The 24274-nt window shown below is 35.4% G+C and overlaps 1 protein-coding gene across 1 annotated transcript in view; it reads right to left on the minus strand.

The window, feature by feature from the left end:
- Positions 1-2471: 2471 nt before the first annotated feature.
- Positions 2472-24274, minus strand: part of LOC123547551 (protein mono-ADP-ribosyltransferase PARP14-like) — a 97661-nt gene continuing 75858 nt past the window's right edge. The window contains exons 9-12 of the mRNA XM_053551820.1: positions 16847-16950; positions 8366-8508; positions 7498-7675; positions 2472-6662 (exon numbers count right to left, since the gene is read on the minus strand). Of these exons, the coding sequence (XP_053407795.1) occupies positions 6370-6662; positions 7498-7675; positions 8366-8508; positions 16847-16950 (718 nt within the window). The 3' untranslated portion in view covers positions 2472-6369. The remainder of the gene's footprint in view (positions 6663-7497; positions 7676-8365; positions 8509-16846; positions 16951-24274) is intronic.

Raw genomic sequence — 24274 nt, forward strand, 5'->3', positions numbered from 1 at the left:
TATTTTTATGCTGGTATTGAAAATGGTACAATTAAAGGGCAAGGTATGCCTGGCAACAATTAAATTTTATATGAAAGCCACCCAAAAACCTTTCAAAACACTGAAAGAATTTTGAAAAGCAGACCACTATTGAAAAAGATATGGCAGTTTGAAATTTAGGAAAATTGTTGAGCATTGAGGAAACCCTCTTTGTGTGTTGCTGACGTCATTAACACAATGCTGAATTCTTTATTTGTTGGAAAAAAGTAGAGAAATTATTTTAAAGAAATAAGTTAAAAGAGGTCAAATATATATGTAGAAATCTAATAAATTCGCCAATTTGTTTCGTGTTGCCACAGAAACATAATGACCACCATTTTGATCAAATATTGAAATCTTCATAAATTTCTCATTTTTAATCGAATTTGAAACTTATTCACTTCCTTAAAAAAGTTAAGAAATGATAGCAGATAAAATTTACATAAAAATAAAGTTTCCCTTTAAAAGGAAAGGATTGCCTGGTTTCATAATCTAGGAACTTTATCAAAAGCTGCAAATATAGAAGCTTGATTAAAAAAAAAAAAGGTTCGCGTAACACCGAAAACATTGTGTAAAAGCATCCGTATCGTCCACTTGTTCTATTTATAGTCCAAATGAGGATTTTCCTTTGTTACTTTTTAATTCCGACGAAACCGGAAGTAGTCGACTTCTCTGTTTTTTCTCAAACATGCATAGAAGAAGTCTAAAACCAGATACCCTTCTAACACTAATGGATTCGGCCACAACGTAAGTGCAGAAACTAGCAGAAGTTTTTCCTGTAACAGGTCAGGATATCTTTGCAAAACCAGGATTTGGGCAGACTTCACTACCATTTCTAAGTGACTTGGGAACTTCCGTTTTCGTTTAGATGGTAATTTAGGAACCATGGAGCAATTAATCATTGACTTTGAAATTATTTATGTACAAAAAATCAGTTTAAAAAATTTGTTCGATTGGATATAGTGTTAGATCGGATTTTTTGATAATCCAATATATTTTTCCCATATTTCGGCGTGCTGGATTTTTTTCGGGCGGAAAACCTTATTTTTTTATCAAAAACAAAATGGTATATTTAACGTTTTAAATTTTGTCTGAGATACACATTTGGAAGATTACATTATTTCAGGGGTGTGCCTACTTCGACTCGTATAATTGTCCATAAATAACGTCAGAAACGATATTGATTTTCAATAAAATCTTAACATACGTAATTGACTTATATCTACATTTTGTCATCATATTATTGTTCTTGGAACATCCTCGAATTAATAATAGACTGTCATAAAATGCAAACACCCGTTGGTCCGAAGCATGTAGGTATGACCAATCGGTAAACTCCTTACATCCTGCCGCTTGGATATATATATATATATATATATATATATATATATATATATATATATATATATACCTGGTATGTTGGAACGTAATTCTATTCATTTCGTAATGTGTCGTTATATGTACCTGGGATCATGGAACATTCTTTTGTTGGAATCTTGGAACGATCATAGATCATTATAATTAATGAAAGAATGTTCCAACAAACCAGGTTATTCAGGGTTCATATATATATATATATATATATATATATATATATATATATATATTTGTTGGATTTAACGTCACACCGACACATGATAGGCCATATTGCGACTTTCCAGCTTTAATGGTGGAGGAAGACCCAGATGCCCCCCGTGCATTTCATCACGAGCGGGCACCTGGGTTGGGTAGAACCACCGACCTTCCGTAAGCCAGCTGGATGGCTTCCTCACATGAAGAATTCAACGCCCCGAGTGAGGCTTGAACCCACATCGATGAGAGGCAAGTGATTTGAAGTCCGCTTCTTGTAGAAGAAGTCTACATTTAAGGAGGCAAAATAACCAAAAACCATAACAAATTCCAAGCCATAAACGCCACCTTTCCCCAGGCCCGGCCGAGGGGGCCTGTGCCCCGCCCACCCCCGTTGGCCGAGAAGTAACTCATCAAAGATGCACCCTACTATTTTGGCAAAGGAAAATTTAGACCCAGAAATGTAACAGAGGCCACCATTTCATACCTGTATTTCAAAATTTCCCAGGGGGAGCCCTAACCCCTCACTTTGCAATCCCTTTAGCGAGATGCTGTTCTTAAACGTTCTATGATTTGAACTAATACTAAGTCACGCAGCTGGGCTACAATTACAGTCTTTATTTTGAATCCCACTTTTACATAGAGAGTAATTATCTCTTATCGTATCTTCAAGGTCACTAGTTTTCTTCACTGCAAATTTCAATTTTGCCATCAAACATACCAGTTGCAAGTCTTTGTGCGGAAGTGTGTGTGAGGGTATTTGAGACAAGAGCGGGTATAGAACTTCGTCGTTATCGATATTGCATTGCCTGGCCAGTCAATCGTTTTGAAACAGACTGGCCTGATACGCATACCTACGAACATTTCAACAAGAAGACTACAACTTTAAGAGCAAAAGTTTTATTTTACAGTTAATCAGTATTTCAGGAATACAATGATACATGCATGTCAATTCAAAAAAGATATTAAAGAATTTGTAGTTAAAAACGTTTAGCTAAATTATCATTAATTACCATTAATCATTACAGTATGTCTTAACAACGAGCAAGGTAACAAGTGGAACCGCCAAATGTCATTGGTTCCTTCAGAACTACAAAGCATCCATCAAATCACATCGTATCAATAATCTATTATAAACTGTAAATAAGAAATGCCACAATGCTTTAACATCTGCCAAGTGACAGTTCTTCCACTAATAATATAAATTTAACTTCAAACTGATACATAGAAAAAATATGTAGAAACTATAGTTGAAACTAGCTTGCCATCTCGAAGACATTTTCAAGTTCTGTCCAAAATCAAAACAACCAAAATTCGATTTATATTTTGGTTATCTCGAAATAAAATGTTCGATCTCTTGGAATAAATATTGACCCTTGCAACTTCAAATATTATACCATGCTAGGTCTTCATATACATTTGCTTTATACCAATTGGTCATAAATGTTATTTTAAATATAACTTATTGATCGAAAACAAGTGATTCTGTTTTAGAAACAGGAAACTTTGACCTCAGATACCAACCTACCCATGTGTCATGGTCCACTGTAATATTTCCGATTCTTAACTTGCTTTTGAACAGATATCTATTCAATTAAATTCGTTTTAATAATACCGAGTATGACCTTGACCCTAACAGTTCAATCAAATCTCAAACATGGTGTCCGTGGTATATGCCTGCAATGCAAATTTGAACTTAACCTATTTGCTATGAACAGTTTTTGTATTTCAAGTCACAGTACCATTGACCTTGATCCCATCGGATCTAAATGCAACACCATCATTACTTGACCCTTAAGAGTTACATTCAGATATCTTGTTTATGTCTCCCAAGTACTGACAATATTTTATTTCAATGTATTAGAGACAGCAACCTTGATCTTATCAACGTCTACGAGAAGTATAATTTTAAACGTGCTTTATACTAAGTTTTTTCAAAATTTGTCATTCAAAAAATACGTTAATGGCCAGAAGATTATTTTTTCCTATCTTTTTGCCAGCATGCACATAAAAAGCCTCTGAAATAAATAATGCAGATACTAAATTATAATATGAAATGAAAAGAAGACTTTGACAATAATGAACCAGATGTTGATTTTTAAAGTAACAGTTATAAATTATTAAAGAAACCATTTGAACATAGCCAACTAGTTCGAAAGGAAACAATGAAAACTGGAACAGCCTTGTTGTTATTGCGAGTTGTTAAAGACAATAGTAATCCTTTTAAGGGAAATACAGGGTGTTTTCATGCTATTTTTATACTATTTCACAAATTACCCTCTGAAAAAAGTATTGTAAAAAGGATATTGAGAGAATAAGCAACAAAATCGCCAGATGGTAAAAAGTGACAAGCAAGAGCGAAGTGTACTGGTAGCCAGAAAAATAAGCATATTTTACTCATAGGAAATACTCATGAAATATACTAACATGGCCTAGGCCTGGTTAGCAAAATCATGAGAACAACAACGAACGTCATCCAATATGTCATAACGTAATTGATCGAACGTCATACAAATAAGAAAAACGTTAACGTATATGTCCTAAACATGCCTACAAATAAAACACGAAAATAAATTCCTTTAATATTTTCTATACTAATATAAACCTGTATTTCCCTTCTACCAGCAAGTCGTTTAATAGTATATAGACAGAAAAAAGGATAATTATTATATAACAATATAGTCATTAGAGAGGCTGAGATTTCATGTTGTATTTTATGTGTATGATTTCCATTTTGTTCCAGAGGCACAGATTCAGAACATGCAATTTCAACTTGTTCCAGACCATTCAGTCTAGGACTACATCAGAGAGTTCTTAAGAACCTTTTTGCAAATAGGTTTTTCGATGATTTGTCAAACATAAAGGTTAAATGTCTGGCCTTGAATCCATTCTCTGATACAGAAATATTTACTTTTATGGAAATAAACATTCGAACTTGCCTTTCTTTTTGTGTAAGAAATCACACCATCAGGTAGATTTCCCATTAGACTTTGGCAAATGTCTCTAAACATTAATTTATGAGCAATCACCGCATTGAGAATTTCATAGACAGTCCATACTGTGTAAGAATAATGTTATAAAGCAACGGACACAAATAAAATGCAATCGAAATGACTACATACATGTAATTTTGAAAACTAGGAAGAAACAACACATATCATTTTAACTGTATTCTTAATATCTCAAAACATTTCTCTCAGCTGACCTAATTCTTACCCCAGATAACCTAGTATCAAATTTGACTTAGATTTCACAATGACAAAAGTTTTGACTATGTTTCATGTAAATCAGGTAGACGCTAAATAAAATCCCAACCTCTCCACTAAATTGTAAAAGGAAACTGGCAATGATGACCCTATATCGCTCAGCTGTTAAACTTGACCTAGGAATCACCAAGATAAACATTCTTACCAAGTTTCATGAAGATAGAGTCACAAATGTGGCCTCAAGAGTGTTAACAAGCTTTTCCTTTGATCTGACCTAGTGCAAGTGACACTGTTTTTGACCCCATATGACCCAGTTTCGAACCTGACATCAGAATCATCAAGATAAATATTCTTACCAAGGGTCATAAATGTGGCCTCTAGGGTGTTAACAAGCTATTCCTTTGATTTGACCTGGTGACCTAGTTTTTGACCCCACATGATCCAGTTTCTATCTTGGCCTAGAGATCATCAAGATAAACATTCAGTGCAAGTTTGCATCAAATCAAAACATAAATGAAACCTCTATATGGCTGAAAGGGCCAACATAGAATATTGTGCCCCTAACATGAAATACATGTAAAACTCCACACTCACAGATAAAAAGATTATAAATCGATATACTCAGTTCAAATTCACAGAAATTGTATTAAGACATTCGAAGCAATGTTGGTAATAATTCACTAAATAGATATTTAGTCTTTATAAAAATAAGATCAGCAATAAAGTTTTCAAAGACAGTATCCTTAAATGACATTAGTGTGTTATTGATTTACATAGTGAATTTTCAAAACGTCTTTTGAAAAAAGACAAAACTGAATCTAATGTTTACAAATGGGTAATCATGTATTTGAACAAGTCAAGTGTAAATCTTATATGTTTTTATCAGGGAGTTTAATCCAACAATTATTAATTGAAACAAAAATCAAGCATCAAGATAGCAGCAAACACATTTGTACCAGCCCACCATTTGTTGTTTTTGATAAAATCTTTAAAGGAAGTTCTTTAGTAGCATCAAATGCAACAAATACTTGAACACTTTTAAAACAAATATTCTAAACAGTCGATATCGACTCCTCCAAAGCAAAACAGTTTCTGAAAAAGTCCAATTTAAATTTTTCATACTAACAGGTGTGAAAAACTTCTGAACAATTCTTCGCAATTCTTACTGTTTGGATAAGGTCGAATTTCCCCCAAAAGATGACTGCTATACATATTATTTGTTTCACTGTAATTCATTTGGTCTTCAAAAATATATTTCATCTAAATTAGTTTAGCTTACTTTGTTTTTATTTTTGTAAAATTATATTTGCTTTGACTTATTGCAAAACTGATTCAAACACATTTAGGATATTGTATAATTTTATATTGAAATACAAATAGAAAAAGTGGAAACTCCACAGGTAAAGACATATATTCATTACGTCTTGATGTAATAAAGCAATATTAAATGGATTCTAACCATTTAACAGTTTACGAACAATATATGCTACCAAAAAACAATTGCAGGGTGAAAGGATGACCGAACAATACACATATTGTCATCACTCATTTGAATGTTTTTCTTTCTCATACTTCTTTACTGTGGCTTAAATGATACAAGATATTCTGGATAGGCTTGTGTGTCGTGAAATATGATGTACATTCCTGGAGAACCTGGTCTATCAACAACCGAGTCATATAAGGCTGTACTCCCAGTGCCACCTTTGTTCGGCGGTACACGCATTCCTTGTTTGCCTTGTGTAAACTCCCCTGTCAACACACGACAATAGTACATTCTCTTCACACCACTAGGATCAGGTCGGGAGTATGTATTTCTACATGAATACTGTGCACTTACTGCAAAATATACGCCGTCACCATACATCGTGGCTGAAAATATATGAAACAGAAAGTTTAAATAACAAGAGCTGTCTCCATAGGATGACACATGCCCCCGATGGCACTTTGAATGAATAGTTATGGCCGATGTTAGAGTTTAGGACCTTTGACCTACGGACTTGGGTCTTGCGCGCGACACGTCGTCTTAATGTGATACACATTTATGCCCAATAATTTTAAAATCCATGCATGAATGACAAACATATGGACCGGACACGCCCTTCAATGCACTATCATGAAATATGACTTTTAACGTCTAAGTGTGACCTTGACCTTTGAGCTTCGAACCTGGGTCTTGCGCGCGACACGTCATCTTACTGTGGTACACATTCATGCCAAGTAATTTGAAAATCCATCCATGGATGACAAAGATATGGACCGGACACGAATGCACTATCATGAAAAATGACCTTTAACGTCTAAGTGTGACCTTGACCTTTGAGCTACGGACCTGGGTCTTGCGCGCGACACGTCGTCTTACTGTGGTACACATTCATGCCAAGTTATTTGAAAATCCATCCATGGATGACAAAGATATGGACCGGACACGAAAATGCGGACAGACAGACTGACAGACCGTTTAAAAACTATATGCCTCCCTTCGGGGGCATAAAAAAGAAATACTTCCCAGATACCTAGAAAGTTTAAATAAAAAGAAATACTTTCTGGATATCACCAAAGAAATGACACATGCTCTTTAGAAATTGCACCTCTTAATTATACGATCAAGTATTTGTAAGAGTTTAAGCTATCCTTTTTCTTTATGTACCTAAGATTTTAAATTTTAACGCACAAGAAAATAAATTAGTTTTCACTTTTTACAAACCATTTTTGCCACAGTAACTTCTGTTAAATCCATGTGCGTTGATATTGTCTACTGTTTCCATTGCTGTGCCATGCCATAATAATCTTTCATTTGTAGTATTGGGTGGGTTCTGATCATCAAGCTGTTTCTTCTTTGCCTGGTACTGAGCCCAAAGCGTCTTATTTTGCACACGCTCTACCTATATTAACATAAATAATGTTATGATCAGAAAATCCGTATCTTTCTATGTTTTATTTCAAACTAGAACATTCGCTTAAAGTTTTTAACCTTTGTCCTGCTAAATTTCTAAAGAGGACAGGTCAGTCATTCAATTTGGGCGGTACCATTTATCATTTGATGGAGTGTTTACTGAAAATTTAGTGACTGAATAGCGGGAAGTGAAGACCAAACTTAGACTTCACGAATCTGCTTCGGTCAAACGCTTTAGACCACTGTGCTATCGTAGTGTTTTCTAAGAATGAAGATTAATTAAGTTATGCTGACCCTGGTCTTGACCCCACTGACCTCATATACAATCCAATCCTTAGATTTTCTATAAGCTACCAACAGGCCAAGATTAATGTCATTCCATCAATGCAATGAAAACTAATGTTAAAATTTCTATTTTTAGCAACAGTACCCTTGACCTTAGTTATCTCCTATGCAATCACAACTGACGGCTCTATACAAGCTACCTATATACTAAGTTTCATCTGAATTGGTCACTCCTAACTCAAGTTATTGAGCGGAAACAAAAGTTGGCGCTGCCCGCTCGCCAGACCACCCAAACGCCTAACAACATCCATTAATCTAACAACCAGTTTAACACTGACAGTCATGAATGTATGAGCATCCTTTTATTCGTTTCGCTTTAACCAGAAAGTTATACCTTAACAACAGTAAAACCTGCACCAGCTGAAGCCACAAACTGTTGTGATACATCTTGATATTCTTGACTTGAAGTCGGTACTACCACAACTCTAAGATTTCCAGTCATATCTGCCCAAAGTGCTGGTTGTTCAAAGGCACCCTCTGAAAAACAATTCAGTACATGCACATTTGAACTGCGATTACACACAAAAAATCGTATTTGTAAGCAAGTTCCTCAATACTAAAGGATATCATTAATTTATTTTAATCAAGGAAATACTTACGTGATCAGCTCAAAACAAATAACTTTAGTGTACTTGCGAGACAATTCAACTTTGTTCTGAAAATATAACTAGAGTAATTCTTATACACTCCTAAAGTTAAACTAGATGAGTGTCCATAGGACAAAGGGTACCCCACTCCTACCGCTGTATATGGTTTCATGATACTAGGTGTCTAGGTGAAGTATTTTCAGATATACGCAAAACAAATTTTCAATCACTTTATGTGCATTTTTCACTAAATGAAGAACAATAACTCTGATCCAGCTGTTTTATGACACTAGGTCAAGTTCATTTGAAATGCATGGGACACAAACATTAATATTTTGACTAAGGCAAGGGCCGTAACTCTTGTCTCACAGAGTGAAAACAAAAAAACTAATGGTGCTAAATAATATTCGTACGTGGTATCATGACCCCAGGTGAAATATTAAGATATAGACAACACAAGCTTTTAAGCATTTGATGTGTATTTTTCACGAAGTGAATGAACAACTACAAATGCTATATAAATATCCTGTAATGGTTTATGATTTAAGGTATTGGACCGGTAACAGAGTACCTCCTTTTTGAAGAGTATTCAATTCGTACCATAAACCTACTTTGACTACAATTTTCAGGGGGGTGGGGGGGGGGGGGGGGGGGTGCGTAGGTTCAAGCCCCACTGGGACCAAAATTTTCCCCCCCCATATTTTCCTCTTTTCTAGTAAGTTTTTACTTCTTTCAAGACTTATTATGAATTTATTGTAGAAAAGTGAATTTACCTTTGAATCAGGAGGGGTAGAGTTAGACGTCTTTAAAAATACATGCGGTAAAAGTTCTCTATCTTGCCTTCAGTCTTCATATTACATATTGTGGAAGAAATGCATGTAGGTTTTACTTCTGCCCCCAAGGTTATTTTTGAATGAAGTGAGCAAAATTCAAAACAGACCCACAGGATTCGACCTTACTTTTTCAATGTTGGAGTTTGATTTCTGTCTCATGAAATCTGTTTACTTGAGGCACCCAAGAAAAAAAGATATTGACAGTTTTATCTTGTATTTATAACTGTTTAACAATAGTTTGCTGTTCCTTTTATCAAAATTAATGCTGTTATGAATTCTCTGCAAACGTTTTCGATAGTGATCATCACACTGAAACTTGTCTCTACTTGAGCTCGAGGAAATACCATAAATTATACAAAATTTACAAAAAACGGCACGGTAAAAGTTGTTTAGAATTTGCAACACAGCGGGAAACATGGTCAACTTTAAGAATACACCAAACAAATGCAATTTTTAAAACATAACTATTAGGGGTCCAATACCTTAAAATCAAACACTTTTGAGATACTTGCGGCATAAACTTGTATGCCCTTTATGAATACTTTTAACTTTCTCAATGACCGAAATCTCGTCTGACTGTCAGGTGCACAACTTCACAATCTGAATAATATTCCTATCAAAATTGCATGAGCTTTGGTCAAATACGTGTAAAGTTAAGTCTGGGTTATAGTCTGGCTGAATGAAATCCCTAACAAAATTCCAGGTGGAAAACTTCAAATGCTGAATAATATTCCTGCAATGTTTCATAATCCTGGGTCAAACACCTTTACAGATACATGCGACGCAAACTTAGACCTTTTTTCAAGAGCCATAACTGGTTTGCCTACTGAGATCATTAAAACTTTGTTGCATAACTTCCAGTGTTGAATGACAATCCTGTGAGTTTAGATGACTCTGGGTCAAATACTTTTTGAAATATGCACAACACAAATTTGGGCGGAAATACAGACAGACGGAAGGAGGGAATGAAGGATGGAAAAGACAACTCTTACGTGCTCCACAAAAATGGGGGAGGGGTGCACAAATTATGAAATACATGGGTTTTTTAATTTACTAATCAAACACTTAAAATTTTGCAGGTATTATTAAATGTTGTTTTCTTTTAATTGTTTATGAACATATTAATGCAAAGTAATAAATAATACAAATTTCAAGATTTTGAGTCTTCGGAATGATAATATATTGAGTGTTTTAGCACTTTTATCAATTGTTTGTTAGACTGTTCCTAAATATATGTAGCTCTTTAGAAATTACTAATCGTAAGCTTATAACAAGTATACCCACGTACACACATAATTTTAACAATTTATCAAACAATCATGATCGTTAAGAAATATATTATAAAGATGCAACACTAATGAAATAATATAGCTGATATCTCCACTATAAAATATTTGCAAGAAAAACAAAAGAACATTCTGTTCATATTTCCAATTCCTGTACAGGCAGGGATAACAAAAACCCTTAAAAATAAGCATGCATTTATACATTTTCTTGGTGTAACATTTTGTCGCATAGTACTACCTTAAAATCCAAAGTTTGGTAAAATTCTACTTGCTGGACTTATTTAAACAAAGTTTGTCATCGTCTTGCTTATTTGTCTATATACCTTGAACAGATTGCCAGTGTAAATTCTGACTTTTATCTTTATATATTATATGTGTGTTACTGGTTATATCTACTGTGAAGTAATGCCAATGACTGTATATGTCAAATTGGGGTCTCGTAACCTGTCTTTGTTACCATGGTCACGCGTCATTGTGCATTTAAGCATGGATTTCTTTCCTTATCAGACATATATCAGCCAATATATCTGCAAACAATTAAAGCCAACACCACCAATTAGAAAACTAACAAACTTTGTTTATGAACAAATAAGACGCATTAATGAATATAATTATGGTTTTGAAAACAAAGATCCTGGGTAAACTGGTAATCATACAGGTAATTAATGTAGCTCTGCACGTTAGATAAACCGGAGGTAATAGCGTAACGTCATTTATCCGTAAACCGTAAAGAGTGGATTCGGCCTACGGAAATAAAAATCATTTTATGAACTAATGGCAACCAGTGAAAATATATCACAACGGCAACGTTGAAGTCTTTCAATAGTTAAAGATCCATAATGCTTAAAAATTTTATCTTAAAAACAGATGAAACAGCTTTCCAAATAGATGTTATGCGTTCTTACATGGTAAGGAAAGCACTAATTTCAATATTGCACATGAACTGTTACAGTTATAGCCATAAAGGGAGCCAATAAAAACAAGCCCTGGGGAGGGACTTAACGTAATGTTGTTAGCACTTGTTACCCAACCCATTTGATGTTTATATAATTGTAATTTCTATCTATCTACTTGCATGTACATATAAACAATAAAACATGGTTAAATAATACAAGAGGGTCATGATGACCCTGGATCGCTCACCTGAGTAATATGAGCTACATGTTTCAAAGATCAAACTGATGATAAAATATTAAGAAAGTCAGCAGGTCACAATCATGGTCAATGAAGTTCAGTTTTACGATTGGTGTGCAAACTGTGTATGTCATCAAAATTTCAAGGCTGTATTTTAAAAAACAAGAAAGTAGGTCAGTAGGTCAAGGTCACAGTAAAGTGACATCATATTACTTGGGGTCATCAGGTAATTATAATCAAACAGTCTTGGAATAAAATAGGATCAAATGATTTTTTTAATTATTTTTTCCTATATAACTCACATAATAACTTAGTGACCCAAGGGCTGGGCCTCCTTTAATCCCAGGGGCAAAATTTGAACAATTTTGGTAGAGGACTACTAGACAATGCATCATACCAAATATCAAAAGCATAGGTTGTATGGTTTCAGACAAGAATATTTAAAAAAAAATCCTATATAAGTCTATATAAAACTTGGGACCCCCAGGGCAGGGCCTCGATTCACCCAAGGGGTACGATTTGAACAATTTTGGTTGAGGACCATAAGACAATGCTACAAACAAAATACCAAAGGTCTAAGTGTTGTGGTTTCAGACAATAAGATTTTTAAACTTTTTTCCTATATAAGTCTATGTAAAACTTGGGACCCCCGGGGCGGGGCCATATTTAACCCTAGAGGGATAATTTGAACAATCTTGGTAGAGGTCCATTAGATGATGCTACATACCAAATATCAAAGCCCTAGGCCGTGTGGTTTTGTACAAGAAGATTTTCAAAGTTTTCCCTATATAAGTCCATATAAACCATGAGACCCCCGGGGCGGGGCCACATTTGACCCTAGGGGGATAATTTGAACAATTTTGGTAGAGGACCACTAGATGATGCTACACACCAGATATCAAAGCCTTAGGCCCAGTGGTTTTGGACAAGAAGATTTTTACATTTTACCCTAAGGGGATAATTTGAACAATTTTGTAGAGGACCACTAGACGATGCTACACACCAGATATCAAAGCCCTAGACCCAGTGGTTTTGGACAAGAAGATTTTTAAAGTTTTTCCTTTCGGTTGCCATGGCAACCAGGGTTCTGCATGTAATTCAATTCTTTGAACAATTTTTGTAAAGCTTCACTCAAGGAACATTCCTGTGAAGTTTGGATGAAATTGGCCTGGCGGTTTATGAGGAGATGTCGTTTAAAGTAAAGTTTTACGGACGGACGACGGACGACGGACGATGTGCGATCACAAAAGCTCACAATAGATTCAATAAAACACTTTATAATATACATACTAATAAAGAACTGGAAAATATTGATAAAATATAATTCATATTTTCACTGTATTTATTTTTCACTGCAGAGAAACATATTTTTCTATATTTTCACTGCAGTGAAACATATTTTCTATAGTTTTACAGGTAATGCGGAACTACCTTGGTATTCTTGGGTAGTTATTTGGGTAGATTTACCATTTGAAGGGGAAAATACGAATGAATAGTGAAGCAAACTACTCCAAGTCAAAATATAGAATTTAAAATGATTGCAGTCCGCCTATCGTGCAATCTAACCGGTATTTGTACGAGTACACTGCATTTAATCTTAAGCGAAGGGACATTACTCGGGAGAACGTTTGAGAAACGCCAGAAAAAAAACAAGAGATCACTCTCACAGAGTGATCTTGGTGCCCACCATTGAGTCTTTTTTCAATGTTCCAAACTTCAAGACTAGCTCAAAATCCTAAAGATAGGTTGTCAGAATCCAGGTCATCACAGTCCTTGGATCCAGTGACATCTAATACCAATTAGTAATTTTGGCTCTATAGAAGGTACGTACATACCAAATATCAAAGAGATTGGTCAATATATGAATGTGCTATGAGCAAAGCACAAATATGTCACTAGGTCAAAATCAAGGTCAAAGTTCATTTCGGTACACAAAACTGCATGTGGTCCATGCATGTGGTCCAAATTTGAATGCTGTAGCTTTAGAAATGTGAAAATAACTGGATCAATTTCAAGGTCAAATTTCATTGCATGTGCTTCAAATTTGAAGGCTGTAGCTTGAGAAATGTGAAACTAGGTACTTGGTAGCAATCAAGATCAAATTTCAATTCAAAACCCAAAACTATGCATGTGGTCCAAAACTATCTATCTATCTGCCTTTGACGTCAAACCCCTTGCGGAAACGTAGACGTTAAAATAATATTAAAGCCTGTAGCTTGAGAAATGTGAAAGTAAGTCACTTGGTGAATTTCAAGGTCAAGGTTTATTTCGGTACACAAAACTATGCATGTGGTCAAAATTTCAAGACTGTAGCTTGAGGAATGTGAAAGTAGGTCACTAGGTCAAAATCAAGGTCAAATTTCATTTCGGGACACAAAACTGTGCATGTGGTCCAAATTTGAAGACTGTACCTTCATAAATGTGAAAGTAAGTCACTAGGTCAATGTCAAAGTCAAAGTTTATTTCGGTACACAAACCTAAGCATGTTGTCCAAATTTGAAGGCTGTAGCTACAGAAATGTTAAAGTAAATCACTAGTTCAAGATCAAGGTCAACTCATGTCAAGGTTCATCTAGTCACTCAAACTACTTATGTGGTCCAAATTTTAATGTTGTAGGTTAAAACCAAAAACGTAGGTCACTAGATCAAAATAAGTGACCTTGACCCTAAACAAGAGAGATGACATCATTAATGAGTTATATGAATATTTTTTATTAAGGAAACAGAGAATGCACATATTATTACTTGTATTATAACTAATAATTAAACCCATACCCTAAACAAGAGAGATGACACCATAAATGAGTTATATGCAATTTTTATTTTTTTCTTATTTTGGAAACAAAGAAAGGACATATAATTACTTATATTATAACTAATAATTAAACCCAGAAATTAAGTACTAAACAAATTAATCATCAATCACAGGGTAGTCCATTCACTGCTGAGGTGTAATAGGAAATTAATGAACAACTTGTATCATTATCTCATTAGTTTCTGCAGACTTTATGACCCTTCTACAGGTAAGGCCATAAAAAACAATTAACTACTTGGAGCGCCACTGGATAAAAAATTATATTAGAAATCAAAATAAACAAAGGGCCAAAACTCACTCAAAAATGTTGAACTAGTTTGAATTTTAGGGGGACACAACTAGGGTACCAATACATCATTCTGACAAAGTTTGGTCAAAATCCCCCAATAGTTTCTAAGGAGATGCGACGAGAAATTGTTAACGGACGGACGGAGGGAACGACGGACGGACGGACCACGGACGCAGAGTGATTTGAATAGCCCAACATCTGATGATGGTGGGCTAAATACACAACAATATGTCAAAATTATCGGGAACTTTGATTGTACGCAACTAGTGCAACTACACTTGTATATTTAATGTCTATGCGGATGCTGCACAGGTAACATTTTTTGTTTATTTCTGGGGTAAGACATAATTTCGGCTGAACTGAAAATGCATTGTTGTTGTTGTTGTCGCTCGTTCTAACTTCTAAATGTAAACAAACGACGTTTTAAATCATTTGTGTATATAATAAACAGAAAATTCCCTTTATCTTCATGAATTTATTAATTTCATCTCTAGGTATACCACTCGATGAAAATAAAAACCATTCATGAAAAAATTTGAATATCCTCTATCTAGTATATTCAGCAATATTCAAACCTCTGACGAATGTTGAAGAAAGTAGTTATTAGAAATAGGACTTAACAAGAAATTAAAGTATGTTATGTTCATGCTGGAAAAAGCGACAGCCAGGTTTTAAACAAAGGCATTATAATCCTTTAAAATATATTATTAAAATATCTCACATGTTAAAAGAAGTTAAAAATGTCTTCCAAGAAGTTTCATTTAAATCTTAATGTTTAAAAAAAATGTTATCGCGGAAATTTCATCAAAATTGTGATTTACCTACAGACTCCCATTACGACAACATGTGTGAGGGAAAAAAATCAAGTCACTCTAGCAAACAATTGAGCACACGACCCTATCTTCTTTATTTGCCGGATTTTGAATGTATAATTTGAAATTTTGAAAATCAGTTTTTAATCAAATTAAACATTGCAGAAAAAATGATCCAAACGTGCAGAACTTCTTGAGTTTTAAATTTTCAACACCAGTTTCAGAATGAGAAGAATGCTACAGTTGTTTGCTTATGGATACTAAAACAGTCATAAATTTTCTCCAACAACATGAGTAATTTTTAACATCTGAATTTCTGAACAGAACATTTGTAGGAAACACCAGCCAACCGCTATGTTTAAGTATTTTTTGTCCGTTTTTGCGTTAATTCTACACTTTAAAAGCATATTATTTGTGTGGTGGTTGAAGTAAACACGAGTGGGCACCTGGGTAAAACCACCGACTTTCGATAGGCAAATTGGATGGCTTCCTCACATTAAGAATTCAATGCACAGAGTGAGGCTTGAACCCATAACGAAGAGGGGAAAGTGATTCAATGTCAGCGACCTTAACCAATCGATCAAGGAGGCCCAACCAGTTTATAAGACTCTGGGCCAGTACTGGCTTGTTCTCGGAAGTCATGAATCAGAGGAGGAGGATTGACTTCAGACATAATCTTCTGTCAAACTGTTATGGGTAATAAAGGCTTCACTTTGGACTGGCATTCATAGTGTTCTATCTACATGTATGCTGGACAGGTCACAAAGATTTCAAGAAATCATGTAGCCTTTAACTGCTTGTCAGAGTATCCACTGGAAATTATTTGTGTGAAATCTTATCACTCGTTTTAAATATTTATAATAAATTATCAGCTGATCCGAGAAACAGTATCAGCTGATCTGAGTGCAACCCGCTATTTCCACAGGACAGCAAGTTTAAATCGGACAAAAAGCAACCACCTTGCTTGAGAGAAGAAATCAAATAATAGCAACGCATAATAGTTAACTAAGGTTAATACTAAAGTTGAATGTATTCTTGGACTAATTAATCATTTACTTACGCTTCACTAGATCCCTACGTAAAACTGTAACGACATCACTTTCATTATCCGCAGGATACTCTTCCATTTTGTCGAAATCCAGCACATATTTGATTTTATCAGCGCTACAGGTTAAGACAATAAGAAGCTTGAATAAGGCAAGACAATATTGACAAAGCATTGCAAAATACTATTGTACAAAACCTGATTGTATACACCTTAAATGCACATCTTCTAGTTAAATAATCCCTAAGTACTAACGTTTGTAAAGTGTAACAATTACTTGGTCTGTAGTGCAAACTTGAAATTGAGTGCCTTTTAATATCTGTTAATGAAAAGGTCTGTCACTGCTAATGAGCATATGTCCCGAACTATATGTGTTATTTAGCAGGCCTTCTATTTCAGCAACAGTGAACTTGATTTTTACACTAGCTGCAAATCTTAAAGTGCTTGCTACCAACATACCATTTTGGCAATGAAAGATCACAGATGAACAATCCCAACCTAGGTCACCAGGTAAATTTGCTTTACACCAATGTTGGTGGCAATATGTCAATCTAACCTAATTTTACAGGCCAGTTTTGTTTCATAAACAGGGCATTGACACTGGACTCGTGGCTTTTTCCTGTTTGACAAAAGGCCATAGAGGACATACTGAGTATCACAGACTTGATAGTGGGTCACACTTACAATATATGTTTAATACTGTTTATAAATGAAAAAGTGACTACCAATTTTGATTGCCATGTTTTTGTCGAACTAGAATGATTTGGCCAAGCTTAATACAGTATCACTGAAATAAATTTCTATGAGATCATTTTAACTCATTTTCATACATGCAATAAATAAGATGAAGTGGACAAACACGCTGACAAAGTTTTATGTAAATCAGTTAGATCATTCGCTAAGTTTTTTTTTAATGATTTGACCTAGCTACTTACTTTATTACCCAAGCAAAGTTACGCTTGATTTTAAACCGATAAATATTCAGACTATCAGGCAGAAAATGTGGCCTCTAGATTATTAACATGGTCTTTCTAGGGTCTGACCTATTTCTTGACCTAGCCTAAACAATCCATTTTCAAATTTCACCTTATTTTAACAGAAACAAACATTCCGACAAGGGTTTTTTGAAAATAAAACAGAAAAAAGTGGTCCCTTGGGTGTTAACAAGTCGTTTCTGTGGATGAACATTGTGATCTAGCATTTGACCTCATTCAGACCTAGATTTCATAGAAACAAATATTCTGACAAAACATGGTGCTCATCAAATAGAAAAATGTCACCCAGAGAGCGTTAAAAAGGTTTTTCTTCGCTCTGACCTAGTAACCTAGCTTTTTACTTGAAGAGACCGGGTGGTTCCATTTGAAGAAATTTGAGACCAGTCCTTTTCTCTTTTTTTCATTCTTTTTTTGCTCAATGTCATACTGACGAAATTATATGTCATATGGTGACTTTCCAGCTTTTTATGGTGATGTGGAGGAAGACCCAAGGTGCCCATCCACGCATCATTCATCATGAACGGGCACCTAGGTAGAACCACCAACCTTCCGTAAGCCAGATGAATGGCCTCCACACATTTGAGCCAGGCTCAAAACAGATGGGGGCAACTACATATGCTATAATTGACAAGACCACCATCAATATCGGAGACCTTAACTTCCATCTTCATTTACTGAAAAATAGTGACACAACAAGCAATTGGTATCCCCCGCCGAAAGGGTTTGTGGTGAGGAATGGCAAAAAAAATATATCCGGCAAAAAGTACTAAGAAGCAAATAATTTCAATAGTAAAAACCAATTCAACAGAAAATGAATGCTTTTTTTTGTTTCGGGGTGAAAGGAGTGTGACCAAGGCAAGGTGGTGACCAGGTGTGGGTACACAACTTCACATGTTTATAAATTCTACCAGCTTGTTACTGAGAAATGGCTGCAGACGTGGATTTTTCATTAAATCAAGGGCAATAACTCTAAGGAAAATTGACCAATCAAAAAATGACGGGCATTATTGCAGTGTGCTGGTGCATGTTTATTTCAAGTTTTATGAAATTCTACCTGACAGTTACTGAAAAATGGCTGCGGACGGGCATTTTTGGGCATTTTTCATTAAATCAAAGGCAACTAGAGCTGCTTTTGAGAAAAGCGAATGTCTCCCACAACTGCCTAATCAGCTAAATAGCAAGTCTGGTTTTATATACTGTTAACTCACTCCAAAATGCCTTGACCAATTTGGCTCATTGTCCGAGGTCTTATGGTCAAACACATTTTGTTCAAATTTGGGGAAGATCGGATGAGAAATGTCTGACTTAGAGTGTGGACAAGAGCAAAAAGGCCGATTTTTCGGTAATTCAAGGGCCGTAACTCCAAAATGCCTGTACGATTTGGCTAATTATCGAACCTGACTAAGGACTTATGGACAAACACATTTTGTTCAAGTTTGGTGAAGATCGGATGAGAAATCTTCGACTTAAAGAGTGAAGACAGGAGTAAAAAGGTCGATTTTTCCAACGTGATCATTTTGCTGTGATATTCGAGTACATAATAAATGTATGTTACGTTGATCATGACTAATGAAGTTATTTTGAATAGAATATGTTTACTGTAAATAGCTTAGCTTTTAGAATTAAATGGAGTCATTTGAAATGTGAGCTTGAAGTGTAACTAGAACGAAATATTGTCTTCAAGTAGTTTGGAACCATGTGTTGCTGTTTAACATGTCCAATCGAACTTAAAAGAACAGATATCCTTAAGAGAGCATAATCAAGTAAGATGTCTTGAACATGGCTGGCGGTTACAACTTCACATGTTGAAGGTTTGAATATTTTTTTTTTAAAGGAATGGAAAATATATATATATATATATATATATATATATATATATATATATATATATATATATAGTAGAGAGAATTTATATGAACTAAATCACCAACACAATATACCATATATATATATATATATATAATTCTTTTATGGGGGCGGGGATGACCTTTTGAGGGTACAGAACTTCAGATATTCATTATAAATACTGATGGAAAATGAAAAATGTTGGGAGGGGTTGGGGAGGGAAGCATGATCAGGGTGGTGGGCATAACTGGGTGGAGGAGCGAGGTGGAGAAAAAGTACAACTTTGCATGTTGACAAATATTAATGGAAGGTTTGAAAAAAATAAAGGAATGAAAAAGAAACTTTTTGGGGGGAGGGGTGGGGAGGGGAATGGGTGTGACCAAGGCGGCGGGGGTGACCTGGTATGGGTACACGTTTTCCCATGATAATAAATGTTCATAGAAAAAATGAAAGATGTTTAATGAAATTCGACCAATTTGTTATGTACAAATATGTGATTTTTTAAACAATTAAAGGGCAATAAGGGAAATCACGTTCCATCGACATTGACTCGTTCCGAGAAGATATACGAAAAGAGATTTCTTTAACACTCAATGTGCTCCATCTGATATCGATTAATTTGTAGCGAAATATTCAAATCAGTTTATTTCTATAGTAGACAAACACGCCCCTTTGACTACAAAACCTACTGTGTTAGGACATCCATGTCCTTGGTATACCGAGCAACTTCACGTAGCGAAACAAAAATTACAGCGGAAATGGCGTGAATGTTAACTCACAATCGGTCAACAAATTTACTGAACACAGTATTCTGAAGTGAATAAGATGCTAAAACAAGCCCGTGTTGAATATTATACGGGCAAAATTGACTCAAGTGTGAGTGATCATAAGTTTATCTAAGATTACCAAAACTCTTCTTGGCGATACAAATGAGGTGATTTTATCATCCCATTCATCTCCACAGCATCCCGCACAAGATTTCAGTGACTTCTTTATTGGAAAGATCGAAACAATCAGAAACAATATAATATTGCAAACACAATCTGTATCTGATTTAGATGACATAGAAACTGAAAACACAGGTGTCAGTTATGTTGAGTTTACTCAAACCTCAACAATTAAAAAGTCAGCAAACAAATCTTGTGAACTAGATCATATCCCGACAGTTTTTAACATAAATGCTTCTCTAGACGCTGCGTATGTGCCCAAAGTGTTCAAACATTCTTGAATAAGACCTCTTCTAAAAACCCCAAGCCTAAATTCTAATGTCTTATACCCCAGCCACACATATGGCGCGGATAGGTATGTCTAGCCACGGATAGAAACGTAGTAATCTGTATCGATCCGTACCTGTTTAGTTTTGGGGTTTTTCAACAGTATTTCAGTCATGTAACGACAGACAGTTAACCTAACCAGTGTTCCTGGATTTTGTACCAGTACAAACCTGTTCTCCGCAAGTAACTGCCAACTTTCCCACATGGGTCAGAGGCGGAGGACGAATGATTTCAGACACAATGTCTTTTCTCAAATCGTCACGGAGAATGTACACTCCGCCCGGGGACAAAACTCGCTACCCTGCGATCCGTAGATCAACGCTCTACCTACTGAGCTAAGCGGGCGATCCGGCAATCCGTACCTGAGCCTAACCTTGAAGTAGTAATCCGTATCAATCGGTACCAATCCGTACTAATCCGTATGGCTCAGGTATAGATCGATACGGATTACTACGTTTCTATCCGTGGCTACACGTACCTATCCGCGCCGTATGTGTAACTGGGCTATTAACTCATTGGGGCCGAAATGCGACTAAAGGCGCTATATTTTCTACCCCTGTAGCGTCGATATCCGACTTTACGCGCGTTATCAGGACTCCCCAGGACGGCGATTGACGAGTATAGTCGCGGCACCGAGATCATGCTGATTGCGTCACATATTTGTTAATTTTTGATAATCCTGATAAAAGCAAAATTATTTTGCATACCGGCTATTATTTCTTAGATGTTATAATTATTAATTATGCTAATAATTAGTTTTCTTGTTAAAATAAATGTTTGTAAATATTCGTTAAAGGAAATAAAAAAGACGAACTCCGCTGTGTTTCGTTCATACTGTATTTCAAAAGATTAAAATAATGTCGGCTGCCCGAGATTTTTCTTACATTGAAGGAAATATTCATTATCATGCTGATCTTGACGTATCAGTCCGTCGGATGATGATTCTGACGATGAAATTTCATTATCAGAGAAACGAATGGTCAGAAAATGTTAACTTTTACAAAGCTGAAAAATTCTTACACTTACATCGCATTAAATTCAAATGAATAAAAATAACACAGCAAAACATGTTTCATACATAAAAATGTGTGTAAATAAACGCTTTTGGTAAATTTAATAATTCTTCAAAGATAGGTGTAAATATTACAATTTAACTGTCTCAGTGCGTGTCACACAACATTTGTGTACATGTTTAGAAATAAATTATACATCAAAATAAACTATCGATATTCACTCAAAAATGGGTGTTAATTTTGAGTAATGATGATGTAAATACTCCGTGTTAATAATGTATTTCTATTTATTGGAATCTAATGTGTTTACATGTGAAAAAGTAATAAAATCGGAAATATTCAAATATTTATTAAACGCAATACATGTAGGTGTGTAAAAATGATGAATGTTTCGACGTGAAATTATAATTCTTTTTGGATATAACTTATGGACGAAAGTGGATAAATATAAATATTTGTTCAAACTTGGAAGATTTTATAAGTATAGTTCAATTTACACCCATGTTAATAATATTTCCATGCATGATTTCAACTGACTGCCTGCGAGTGTGATTATGAGAAAATCAGATGATGTTCTTCGACGTCAGATGGTAATTCTTATCTCGCCGCAACATGTATATTATGATATCGGCCTCAGGGAGTTAAACAAGAGCTCCGCCAAGCGGGCAATATACGCCCGAAGGGTTACATCAGAGGATGGCAGCGAAATTTAGAATACTTGACTGTTGAAGCCTAAAGGATAGGAACAACAAAGGGAAGCAAAAAAATCTAAGTCCACAAAAAATTACTTACCAGGTAAGGTTTATCAAAATACACCTAAAAATTGGAGGAACCATCCATGTTATACCACAGAAAAGTGGTTTCGGTTTTTCCCGAAGGCCAATAATAAATACATTTCAAAATAAGCCATTTATATTAAAATAAAAGGGAATTAATTCGAAGCAAAAAAAATACGTAATTGAACAAAAATGGGATCTGCCAAATAAAAACAAGAGCACTGCAATGCAGAGAAATATACACAAAGCAAAGTCATATATGACCTTTGACCCCTAAGTGTGACCTTGGCCTTGAAACGAATCCGAAACATGCTCTCTGCACGTCGTCCTGGTGTGGTGAACATTTGTGCCAAGTTTCTTTGAAATCCTTCAAGCAGTTCAAGAGTTACAGAGCGGACACGAAACAAACTGATATGAACTTTGGCCACTAAGTGTGACCCTGACCTTGAAGTGAGCCATCCAAAACATACGCTCTGCACGTCCACTTGGTGTGTTGATCATTTGTGTCAAGTTTCTTTGAAATCTGTCAAGGTGTCAGGATTTGATGGTGGCCGGTGCGAGGCGTTACCAACAGTTAGGGAGGTAGTGTGCACCGCCTGACTAGGGCTAATCTTTACCTTGGAAACTAGCACTTAATTGTTTCCCTATATATTTTCGTGTGTGTATTTTTGTAGTTTTTCTGTATATTTTTCACTGTATATACATTATATACTTAAGCATGGTGACGTACTATTTACACCTAGGTCAAACACATACCACAAACATTCTGTCTACAAGTATAACTAAATTTGCACCGCTTTTCGTCAAACTTTATCACATGTACGCAGGTATATCGAGGGTTCAACGCAATAAGGGCGTATCTACATAGATACGCCCTTATTGCGTTGAACCCTCGATATATGATATACAAAATATCGCAATTATTTCAATACTTATGCTCGGCCAGCACAAGCATTCAACCAACAACAATTCAAAACCAAACAATTAATCTGCAAAACTCAGAGCAAAATATATATTCGAACGATACACAACCAAACTGCAGAAAATCAATTTATATACCTCTAAAACTCAAAAGAACCCATCAACACACAAATTCAAACAACCAACCAAATCATAAATTTCAATTTCACAAAAGAACCAACAATTCCAACCGTCAACAATCAAGTATCAACTTCAAAACAAAACCACAATTAAACAACCAAACAACCAAAATATTCGCCGAGCAAATCAACAATTATGTACAATAAAATGTACGCCACCAATCTCCAACAAATAAATCAAGAAACAAGTCTTTCCTTCAACTAGAAATGTGTCCATGGGACACAGATGTCCCCACTACATGACATTAAAATGACAATTTTATCCCAGGTCATGGGCCATAACTCCTACAATACTGAATGAATCCGGACGCGAAGCCCCAGGTGCACAACTGCACATGCTGACCAACATTCCTGTAAACTTTGGTGACTCTAGGTCAAATACTTTTGGAGCTACGCACGACACAACATTAAAATGACCAATTTTTAACTAAGTCAGGGGC

This window comes from Mercenaria mercenaria, chromosome 9, assembly GCF_021730395.1.
Source record: "Mercenaria mercenaria strain notata chromosome 9, MADL_Memer_1, whole genome shotgun sequence".
NCBI classification, from domain to species: domain Eukaryota; kingdom Metazoa; phylum Mollusca; class Bivalvia; order Venerida; family Veneridae; genus Mercenaria; species Mercenaria mercenaria.